The sequence below is a fragment of the Neurospora hispaniola genome (assembly GCF_033458365.1).
Source record: "Neurospora hispaniola strain FGSC 10403 chromosome Unknown B0T23scaffold_4, whole genome shotgun sequence".
In the NCBI taxonomy this organism is placed as follows: Eukaryota; Fungi; Ascomycota; class Sordariomycetes; order Sordariales; family Sordariaceae; genus Neurospora; species Neurospora hispaniola.
Genome location: NW_026944409.1, coordinates 2907211 through 2918165, shown reverse-complemented (window position 1 = coordinate 2918165; position 10955 = coordinate 2907211). Strand labels below are relative to the sequence as shown.

The following is a 10955-nucleotide window of genomic DNA, read 5'->3' as shown; positions in this document are numbered from 1 at the left end:
TCATTCCCGAATCGAAAAGTGATGTTTGCACCTCTTCATAGGAGAACTCGCGATGTTTTTCTGTCCCGCTTTGTGAACTTGATACGTGACGGCGGCAATGACAACGTCCAGTTAGCATCAGCCCACTATGCATCACAGCCAACGAACTTTTCCAAACTGAACGGGGAAAAGTAGAGAATTTTCATGCAGACCCCTCGATAACTATCACCAACATTGGAGTGAGGGGAGGCGCTTATACTTGATGCTTTCCATTTGCTCAAGGCATCCACTTGGCAGCTTCGCAAGCTCACGCCATTTACAATCCGGAAAAGGCACTGGAACCAATGGTTTACCTGGCTCGCCCCATATGTATCGTGCATTTCACGATGCTGTGACGGACAGGTGTCGGTTCGGTACCTGCATCCGTCAACAAGGTTTGTGGGGCATGTCTGGGACGGGAAGTTTTTGCGAGTTCGCGGTCTCGGAAGATTGCATTCCAAGGCACAATGCCAAGTCCAGGATGTTTTAGTTCTCAGGCGTGATGGCAAGCCGGGCACGGCGAGTACCTGAGTCAAACACTGCTGCAGGTACACATGTTGGTTGATGGCTTGCGGATGGCGTCACCAATGAAGGAAAGTGGACTGAAGCAGGATACATTGTTGGATACGGCAGGAGGCAGGAGGTCAGGAACAAACGCTCCAACACCCCTTCTTCTTCTTTGTGTGTTATTCCCTCCCCCATCCTCAGGTACAATAGATGTGAAAGGGAAGGGATGGCCGGGACAGGTTTAACAAAACTCATCATGAGCCTCGTCCCTCTCCTTTGATGAGCTCTGTGAGTTCTGTCATCCCAAAGTTGCTATACGACTGGCTGTACGATTTGCTGTTTCCAAGATGCCACACTCACGCTCATTGTCAGAACAATCATGCCTGCTCTCCAATATAGACTTCAGTCATGAAGATGGAGATAGATCCCGGCATGGTCTACCATACAGTACATCACCTACCTACCCCATTCACATATTCTCTTCCTTTTGCGCCCCCAGTCACTAACCACCCCATAGCACACCCTTCCCAACATGATGTCAACGACCATCACGACCCCGAGTCGGCTCTACCTCTATTACCAACCCCCAAGGAAACCGAATCCATCTCCTGGACCGACCTCCCCAACAAAAGCCAGCTCCTCATCCTCTCCCTCTGCCGCTTCTCCGATTCTCTATCCAACCTCTTTCTCCTCCCTTACCTCTTTCGCCTCGTCCACTCCGCCGTCTCCCCATCCAGTACTCCCAGCTTAGCCGCGGGAAACGATGACATAGTAACTTACTACACTGCCATCCCCACCACGGCCCTGGTGTCGACTTACTCCGGCATCTTAGTGGCTGGTTTTCCGTTGGCTCAACTACTTGCTTCATTTCTTCCCTGGAAGAGACATGGGGGAGAACTACCCGTCATATGGAGTCTAGCCATCTCGGCAGTTGCAAGCCTGGCGTTTGGGCTTAGTCGATCGTTTTGGGCTTTGTTGTTTTGGAGAATGGTGATGGGACTGGCGAGTGGGAATGAAGGCATGCTGAGGAGTATGGCGGATAAATTTGCTAGCAGGAAGACGAAGTACCGAGACAAGGCACACCGAGTATTGTCAATGGTGAGCAGCCTAGGAATGGTGGCTGGGCTGGCGATGGGTGGGCTTTTGGCCGAGCCGGTGAAGGCATTTCCGGGGTTTTTTGGTGCAGAAGGGACGTTTAACTGGAATGGGAGTGAGGAGGGAGTGAGGTGGATGGTTCAATACCCATTTGCGTTGCCCTCGGTGGTGAACGCCCTGTTGATTGGGGTAGTGACGGCGGTAACTACAGGATGGTTGAGGGAGACGATGCCTGAGCAAGACCAGGTCGAAGATGGCACTGAGCATTTTCCACAGACACCATACATCCTTCTCAGCAACACTTCTACAATTCTCTCCTTCCACCGCACTGAAAAGCCCACACCCATATCTTCCATTCTCTCCGCCCTCACAGCCCGTACTCTCCCACCCTTGATCTCCTCCTTCCTACTAACCCTCCACACCTCCGCCTTCACTTTCATTCTCCCCCTCCACATCTCCACCCCTTCTTCACCTTACAGTCCCCTCTTGTCGAACTCCTTCCACTCCCTAGTGCCCACCCTCTTCCGCTTCACTGGGGGACTTTCCCTCCCACCCCTGGTGATCTCTCTCTACCTCTCCCTCTTTGGGTATCTCGGCCTCCTTTTTCGAGGGTTCATCTACCCCCGGTGGCAGAACCGGCTCAACACTGTGGGCTTGTTCGAGCTCTCGCTGGCCATCTTTCCTTTTGTGTACTTGGTAACTCCTTACCTTTCTTTGTTCTCTTGGGGTCACCAGGATACCACAGAAGGGTGCGCCGAGATCATGAAGTGGATTGCTTTGGGGGTGGTAATAGGGGGACAGACGCTGGCAATGACGATGGCGGTGCCTAGTGCTGAGATTCTGCTTGCTGGGTCGGCATCGTCGGAGGAGGGGGTGCAGGAGAAGGTACAGGTGGTGGGAAATATGGTGACGAGCCTGGCGAGCGTGGTTGGGCCGGTTGTTGGAGGAGTGGTGTATGCGAAAGGGGTGCGAGAGGGAGTAGTAGGTGCTGCTTGGTGGTTTTATCTGGCCGTTGTGGCGATTGCGGCGGCGGTGTGGTGTATATGCTTTCAAGGGAGAGTGTATGAGGAGCCCGTGGATGATGAAAAGAGGTAGATATCGGTGACTTTGGATGTGTGAAAGCATTGAATAGGGGTTTATGGCTGGGATTTGGTTCACTTCTAACTCATGGATGAGTCCAGCTTTCATTCTGATATATAACGAAAACTAGCAGTATACGACTCGGGAACGTGTGTAGGATAGTAGAACAATAAGCGACATAGCTTAAGTTTAAGTCTTTATAAGTCGCCAGCTGTACAGATTTGTCCTCTCATTCAACTCACCAATACAGTGATTTCACATCCTGTATAATAATATACCCTTCCCACATCACCCACCACCCTCTTGACGAAAAAAAAAAAGCCCCTTTCAAGACTCAGGTTGACAAACCTCCATCATCACTCCCTCAAGTCTCCTCACCCGCAACCAGCGCAGCCACCTTCTTCGCAAAGGCCGCATTCTTCGCCACCGCCAAATCATAAATCGGGTGTCCCAAACTATCATGAATGCCAAACGTAGACTGTACGTCCGCCGGTATATCGACCTTGGTGTTCCCGTACGCATACGCCAGCGTGGTCTGGTACTCCGGGTCAATGTTGCTGATACCCGTGGACTCATCTCCCCAGGACGAGCAGCCGGTGCACTTGGCCGTGACCTGGAAATGCGTCGCGTTGACGTGCGTGCCCTTTTTCAGGACGGTGTAGTGCGAGTCGGTGTAGGCGGGCGGGGAGTAGTAGCCGCTGTTTTTTGTGTGCAGTGTGGTGTTAGTGGGTGGTTTCAGATATATATGATGATGGGGGAGAGGATATACAGAAAGGGGCTTGGTTTGTTGGTGAAATGGGATGGGATGGGATGGGATGGGATGGGGAGGTGATCGTAGACTAACGTACTAAGCAATTCTTGGAGAGAGGACGACTTCCTTGTCGTTCGCCCAGGCGATACCGAGCGGGTTGTAAGTCATGTGGCCGCCCCAAGCAAAGCCGGCCCAGCCGACGTCGATGGGGGCGACGATCTGGAGGACGGTGTCGTAAATGAGGTCGGCGGGAATGATGTCGGGTATGGCGACGCGGAAGATGATGCTGCGGTCGCTGGTGTAAGAGGCGAAGGTCAGGCCTGTGTCGGCATCTATGTAGACGCTGGAGTCTGGTTCGAACTGTCTGGGGGCTTTCGGCAAAGGTTACATATGTTTCTTCAGTAAAAGGTTCGAGATGAGGAATCCTACTGAGAACTGGCTTGCTGGCTCCCAGGAGACTAGCCAGACTCGTTGCTACTCGTGGAAGATGCATGTTGGAGTCGATGGTCCTCTTACGTACAGTTCACCTAGGAAAAGCGAAGAGGACATCGAGTAAGGTGTGGAAGAGACGTGGGAATCGAGGCCACATGGAAGTTTTGTAGTGCGCTTAAGAGATCAACGGCCGAGTGATAAGACCACAACGCCAGGCAGAAAAGTGTTTGGAAGCCTGGAGGATCGTTTCCGTTGATATAAAAGGCATAAAAAATGTGACATATGAACCATGTCCGGATGCTACCGAGACAACAAGCCCGGCTTGGAGCTGCTACTTCAGCATGCACTTGTGACCGGACACCCAGACCGTCGAGGCCATGCGGAATATGAAGGGAGGAGCTGATCCAGACTCGGAGGATACTTCAGTTTAGACGGCTGACACAGTAAGATTGATAGATGTGGTTCTCGGTCAAGGGTTGAGAAGTTTGCAGCGTGACTGACATCAACATGCTCGTCGCCATGTATAGTCTGCCACTTGTTCACCGGGTTCAGGAAATGAACGAATTCCTTTTCCTGACTCCTTTGAAGCTTGCCTCTTGAAGACTTGGGCTATCACAACCCATACTCGACATCACTTTCACATGAATATTTTGAGAAAATTTCAACACGTCAGCGTGAGAAAATTAGGTTTTACTTAAAGAAACTGATATGACTCGGTGTGGAATGGAAAGGATAAAGTGATTATCTCCAGGATATAGATGAATTTTGATCATGCCGTGAATAGACAGAGACGGGACGAAAGACCTCAACTTCGTTCGATTTGCGTCGAGCAGTACTTTCAAGCAACTGAGCCATGAGACGCGGGACGAGAGGAAGTGATGTAGCCGTATGGGGATCTTCACCCGGTTTAGGCTAATGAATGCGGTTCTTGAAGAAGGTTCCGATATATGAAGTACCTCTAGCCTCTAATATAGCCCGAGTAGGGAAACATGAAGGCGGGATGCAAGGAGTTACTGCGTATAACATCTTGGCATTGCTTCGAAATAAAGTGCCGAGCTCCCCGGAGGACAAAAGATGCAGTGGCATCCATTTTCTTTGCTGGCTTTTCGTTAGCGACAGAGTCCAATACGGACAGGGCAAGCAGTTGTTGGTTTGAATATGTGAGAATATTCCTCTCTGGATCACGACATGGGTGCAAAGTTTGTCGTCTTCCCGAGTGTTCTGTCGGTATCGTTGAGTGTCCAATAATGACATCTCGTCAGATATAGACAGGAACTGTCGCAGTCCGGGCACTGAACGAAAAGGGTTGCCCGAATCCAGCGTTAGTGGAAGGCCAGAGGAGAACAAAAGAGAGATAGAAAAGGGCATGTTATTGCCAATATAAAAGAAAATCGGCACTGAAATTCCCAAATTCGGCCTGTCATCAATCTCAACATCCAGATTTCTCGTCGTGGTGAAGCGAAGCCAAATCGGAGACGATGTTGACGAGAGACACTACGTTAAGACGGGGGCGTCTCTCTGGAAATGATGTGAGAGCATGATAAGACCGAGCTTGTGGCTGACATGAGATCATCGCGTTAGGAAGGTTTCGGGTGGAAAGGCGTGAAGAAGCACCAAAAGTGGTCGAAGGTGAAGAGGGGAGAAATCGGTTGCCGTTTTGAAACCATACAACCAAAAGCCAGGTTGTGTGTGCCTGGTTCGTGCCCGAGGGCGGGGCATCTCCAACAGCGGACGCTCCTCCGCATTTCCACTCCACTTGGCGCCAATTCTTCAGGGAACTGGGGGCCTAGGATTCCCCAATTCAGGCAGGGGCATTTCTTGAGTGGTTGGAGGAGGTTCTCATCACAACGAACACCTGCTTCTTGGACGTCTGTCAAGGTAAAAGATGGATGAAGAATCAATTTCCCAATCGATGGTCTTCTGTCAATTTGTCTTCGTGACTCTGTTGGAGTTTAAATCATGTTCTACAGTACTTGTTCATGTTCATTTCTGCTGATAGTGTACATTTTGGACGTTGAACCCACCACTGCCGCTCCTTCCACTCATTCCACTTCACTTTTCTGCTCCCTCCACTCCACTAAAAAAAAGAAGCCCTTTTCACGAATGCCGGCACTCGCGTATAGTAGCAATGGATTCTTACCGTGGCTTATTAGTAATTGAAACGTTCCCAACCATAACAATGCCGTTCCATTCCCCGATATGACCTTGTGCAATGAAGTTGTATTACTATGAAGAAGATGTAAGCACTGCTAAGAGAAAGAATGAGAGACAATTACAAACCACGAAGGAGGAGAGCACCATTCTTTGATCCCTGATTCAAGAAATTTCGATCCAGTTGTTTGGTTCAACGTAACAATAACATCAGTTGAAAGTCCAACATGTATGTGTGCACTTCACGAGTGTGAAAGTTTATGTTAGTCCGCCAATATCCTTCCAACATCATGCTAGGGAGCATGTTGAAAGATCCTCCCTCCCCGGCTGGGTCCAGACCCGTCGGACACCAGGCCAAATGGGGGCTAGAACGATGAAGCTATTTGGTGATCCACGAGATCCTCGCGGCGCTCGCGCATCACCGATTGTGGAGGTTTCACGAACAGAAACCCCACTTCCCGTATGTACCACCGGCCACGACCCGACAGCTCCGGAGAGACCCGCAATAAAAGTGACTGAAGCTCCCCCTCTCTTCACCAAGTGACAACCCACTCATAACAGCTTCTCAGCTTTACTTCACTTTCAGCCCGACAGCTCGCCAACTTCATTTTCAATCTGAAAATACGAAGAAGAAGAAGAAGAAGAAGAAGCCGTTCGCCCTAGAGCAACAACCTACTCATAAACGGCTCTTCATCAAAAACATCACCACCATGGCGCCATCCACAACCGCCCCAAAGGCCCCCCTCAAATCAACCCTCCCCCCGCTCCTCCTCGGCACCGCCACCTTCAACACGCAATACGTCCCCGACCCTCACTCGCTCCCCTACCGCTCCATCGTCGCGCGCGCCCTCTCCCTGGGCGTGCGTGGTTTCGACACCTCGCCTTACTACGGCCCCTCTGAGATTCTCCTCGGCGACGCCCTCCACACTCTATTCACCTCTGAGACGAACCCGCTTCCGCGCGAGGACGTCTTCATCGTCACCAAAGCCGGCCGCATCGCCGGCGACGAATTCGACTACTCCCCCTCTTGGGTGCGCTACAGCATTTACCGGAGCTTGCAAAGGCTGCACACGGACTATCTCGATTTGGTGTACATGCATGACGTCGAGTTCGTTTCCCCTGCCGAAGTGTTGGGCGCGGTCCAGGAGTTGAGGCGGTTGCGGGATGAGGAAGGGTTGATTAGACATGTGGGGATAAGTGGGTTCCCCGTCAAGGTCCTGGCGGAGCTGGCGGAGATGATTCTCAAGGAAACGGGAGAGCCGTTGGATGCGGTCTTGAGTTATGGGCATTTTACGGTGCAGAATCGGCTGTTGAGTGTTGAGGAGTACGTTTCTGATGATAAGAAGAGGGAGCAAAAGGAGGAGGAGGAGGAGGAGGAGGAAAGCAGTGTGTTGAAGAGGTTCAAGAAGGCGGGGGTGGAGGTCATTCTCAATGCGTCCATGTTGGGCATGGGGTTGTTGACGCAAAAGGGAATCCCGCCTAACCCGGAATCGAAGGAGAGCCCGTTGGTCAAGTGGCATCCGTCGCCGCCAGAGTTGAGGATTGCATGCAAGAAGCTGGGCGAGCTGGCGGCGGCTAAGGGCGAGAGGCTGGAGAGTGTGGCGATCCGTTGGGCGCTGGAGGAGTGGGCGAGGGTGGGCGCGGAGGCGGAGGTTGGTGTTGATGCTGAACCTGGGTCCCCGTTGAAGGTGGGCGCAACGGTGTGCGGTGTCTCATCCATTCCCGAGTTGGAGGAGACAGTCACCGAGTGGAATGACGTGTTGGAAGGATTGAAAAAGGTGGCGGCTGCTGATGGAAAGGCAGACGGTCGCGTATACGGAACAGAGCGCCAGGAGAAGATCCTGAAGTTGGTGGAGGATGAGATGTGGCCAGCCTTGGGTAAATGGATTGACTTTGCCTGGGCCAGCCCAGGAGATGGCTATGTCAATACCAGGCGGCCCGAAGATAAGGGTAGGGTTCCCAATGATGGCGTAATAGCTGCGCATGAGGAGAGGATCAAGCACAAGCAGTAACCGTTGTGTCTGGATGTAAATGTGGTGCAAAAAAAGAGGGTAGGTGAGTGGCATGTCATCAATAGATGAGCTACAAGCTGGTTTCTCTCCCGCACTCGGACTTTTTCAGACTAGATTCAGGCGTAGTTACTCGAGCAATCCGTAGCATGCTGTAGAACGCAAGCGAATACAAGATCTATAAGTCCACATGCGACAGCGAGATATATGCACAGTCAGTACGTAAACCCATCTTTATCACCCGTCCAAGGACAAGGAATGTTGACATTAATCGCAGGCCTCCGAAGCTCTTGAGTGATGCAGATCTGACATGCGCAAGATGGGAGTTAGCCATGTGAGGCGCTTAAGCAACAAACGAACTGTGAAATCTGCGGAATTGGGCTTCCGACTGCACAGTGGAAAATGTCCTACTACCGGCAGGGAACTCAAGGGCAATATGGGAAGAATTCGGCGTCCTCTCGCAATTTTATTCTTACAGCAAGGCTTGTCATTTATACATAGATACTACACAGGCAGACAACGCGTCAAACCTCTTGATGCCTGATCCTTCCATTATCCTTTACTTCCTACACATGCATCGAAACCTTTTACAGGAAATTAATACCAACACCGACCTGCAGTCCCTTTCTCGCTTCCTCGCCTCTCCTTACCACTAACGGCAGGCTGAAGTTCAACTCAAACCTCGCCACGGGGTGCGCATACACCAGACCAAAGCCAGCCGCGATGCTGGGCAGGCCGTTCGCCAACTCCGCCACCGCACTCTTCATGCCACTCGCAACAGCGCCGGAATCCAGCGACACCGAACCCTCAGCTGTCTTCTTTCCCTGCAGCGCAACCAAACGGCCACCGTTGGCGAAGAGTTGGAACCTCAAGGGGGAGGCAGGACCAGCCTTGGGAAGCGGTAGAAGCATGTTGACGGATCCAGCAGCGAAGACGTCACCGCCAACAGAGTCGGCGCCGTCGTGAGGGCCGAGGCCGCCCATGCTGAAACCGCGGACATCGGTGGGGCCGCCGAGCTGGAAGCGATCGTTGATGCGGCTAGGGGCAACGGAGGCGCTGGAGAGGGAGTAGCCCATGGGCAGAGGGTAGAGGAGACCAGCGCGGAAGCCGGCGCCGACGGAGACACCGGGAAGTGGGAGGGTCTGGGCAGCAGAGAGTTCGACTTCGGACTTGGCAAAGGAAACGTCACCCTTCAGAGGACCCCAACCAGCAAGCTCAGAGGCGGTGCGCACAAGGTAGCCAGCCTGGGGGAGCATGGGATTATCACGGCGGTCGCGGGTAAAGGTGTGGGTGATGGAGCTCTTGAGGGAGTCACCGGCATCGGCGCGGACGGTGGGCGAGGCGGAGGCGGAGAGACCAGTCAGCTGGCGCCAGACACCGGAGTAAGTGAGCGCATGGTCATCGCCATTGTCGGTCGACCAAGCGAGGCGGAGGTTGCCACCGGTAAGGTGCTCGTCGTGCGAGGCCCAGGGCTTGTGGGTGGATGAACGCAGAGCCTCGAGCGCAAGACGGATATCGGGGTTGCCGTTCACCGGGGTGGAGAAAACGGCGTTGTAAGCGGACCGAGTACGGGTACCGGCAGCAGCGTTGACGGAAAGGGTCTCGGCACCACCAAAGATGTTGCGCAGAACGGCATTGGTGTAAGCGGAGCCCTCAGCGTTGCCAAAATCAGTACCGGCCTTGAAGACGAGGCGGGATTGTTCCTTGACGCGGATGGAGACGTCGAGCTCGGTGCGGTCGGTGGGGGACTGGAACTGCTCTTGTTGCTGCTGGCGGGCATCCGAGATAAAGACACCAAATCCATCCTCCTTAAAGATGCCTGTTGGGCGTAAAGCGTATGTTAGAGCGCGCTGACTTGTGGAGAATGTAGGATATTCGGTCGCTGTTCGGGTGGGAAGAGGAGATGGAGGAGGAGTGGGCGCGCACCGAAACGGGTAAGCTTCTGGGTGGCCGTGCTGATGCGAGCGAGGGCATCGCCTAGGGTAGTCGCGGGGCTAGTGGTTTCCTCGACAACGGGCTTGAAGACGTGGTCGAGAAGGCCGCGGCGGGTGTTGTTGGCGCCATGGATCTCGATGGAGTTGACGGTAGCGGGGGTAAGCAGGTGGTCCTCGATCTGGGTTGCGGGAGAGAGAGAGGTTAGCGGGACGATGACTGGCATTTGTATTCAGGGCTACCTCAGGATTGGATCCCATACGATGGGGTTCGGCACCTGGTAGGGTTGAGGCTCCTTGGGCTCGGTAACGACGGCAGCGGCCTTTTGGTGGACGATGGCAGCGGCCTTGTCGATCTTCGCGGTGGCAGCCTCGACCTGAAGATTCCAAGATTTGGATCAGGAATTGGCCACTCGAATTGGCGCAATTGAGACGGCCACGAGGGGCAGGTTCTTACCGGATTGCCGGGGGCACTTGAAGAGGAGGCCATTGCAGCTTCTCGCCTGGGTTGGCGGGATCCCGATCACAGGTTGGCGACTTGTTGAGGTCGGGATGTTCTCTACTCTTGCCAATATTTTGGTCCCGAACTGACTGCAACGTCAATTCGGCTTCGGGTGCTATCGGGGGATCCATCAGTTTACCGTCGTCACTACCTACGTAACGGTGTGGCTAGTGCTGCTGGCGGACTGCCGAAGTTCGAACGGCAGGCTGTGGCTGACGTACACTACTGTACCTCTACATTGAGATGGAAAGCCGACGGCCGTGGAGATCCTTTCCGGGGGAGAACCACAATTGCGGCAGACCCACTGTAACTGGACTAGACCCCGATTGGGTCCAGCGTCCAGTCCAGTTGTTGGTTTCACTTTTTTGGGAAATGGAGATTGGGGGAGGTCGCTTGCCGTGTGTTCCCCCAACTCCACAATGAATGCCATACCCCGTGCCGTGCCACCACCCGACTGTCCGTCACTGCACTGCTCTCAC

General features: G+C 53.3%; 4 protein-coding genes across 4 annotated transcripts; 2 read left to right on the top strand and 2 right to left on the bottom strand.

Moving 5' to 3' along the window:
- The first annotated feature begins 522 nt into the window (after positions 1-522).
- Positions 523-2859, top strand: B0T23DRAFT_380296 (major facilitator superfamily domain-containing protein). The gene is made up of 2 exons (XM_062837198.1): positions 523-813; positions 898-2859. The coding sequence occupies exon 2, from the start codon at positions 934-936 to the stop codon at positions 2713-2715; it is 1782 nt and encodes a 593-aa protein (XP_062693160.1). The 5' UTR covers positions 523-813; positions 898-933; the 3' UTR covers positions 2716-2859.
- Positions 2860-3064: 205 nt separating this feature from the next.
- Positions 3065-3944, bottom strand: B0T23DRAFT_404725 (uncharacterized protein; the record flags this gene model as incomplete). The annotated part of the gene is made up of 3 exons (XM_062838928.1): positions 3065-3398; positions 3549-3822; positions 3881-3944. 3 exons carry the CDS (start codon positions 3942-3944, stop codon positions 3065-3067), a joined length of 672 nt encoding a protein of 223 aa, XP_062693159.1.
- A 2656-nt stretch (positions 3945-6600) lies between these two features.
- B0T23DRAFT_338400 (Aldo/keto reductase family-domain-containing protein) lies at positions 6601-8481 on the top strand. The gene is made up of 2 exons (XM_062835843.1): positions 6601-8261; positions 8321-8481. The coding sequence occupies exon 1, from the start codon at positions 6745-6747 to the stop codon at positions 8044-8046; it is 1302 nt and encodes a 433-aa protein (XP_062693158.1). The 5' UTR covers positions 6601-6744; the 3' UTR covers positions 8047-8261; positions 8321-8481.
- Positions 8321-10566, bottom strand: B0T23DRAFT_147965 (mitochondrial outer membrane beta-barrel protein Tob55). The gene is made up of 4 exons (XM_062832478.1): positions 10432-10566; positions 10238-10351; positions 9970-10156; positions 8321-9862 (listed from the first exon to the last, which is right to left on the bottom strand). Exons 1-4 carry the CDS (start codon positions 10462-10464, stop codon positions 8631-8633), a joined length of 1566 nt encoding a protein of 521 aa, XP_062693157.1. The 5' UTR covers positions 10465-10566; the 3' UTR covers positions 8321-8630.
- Positions 10567-10955: the final 389 nt, after the last annotated feature.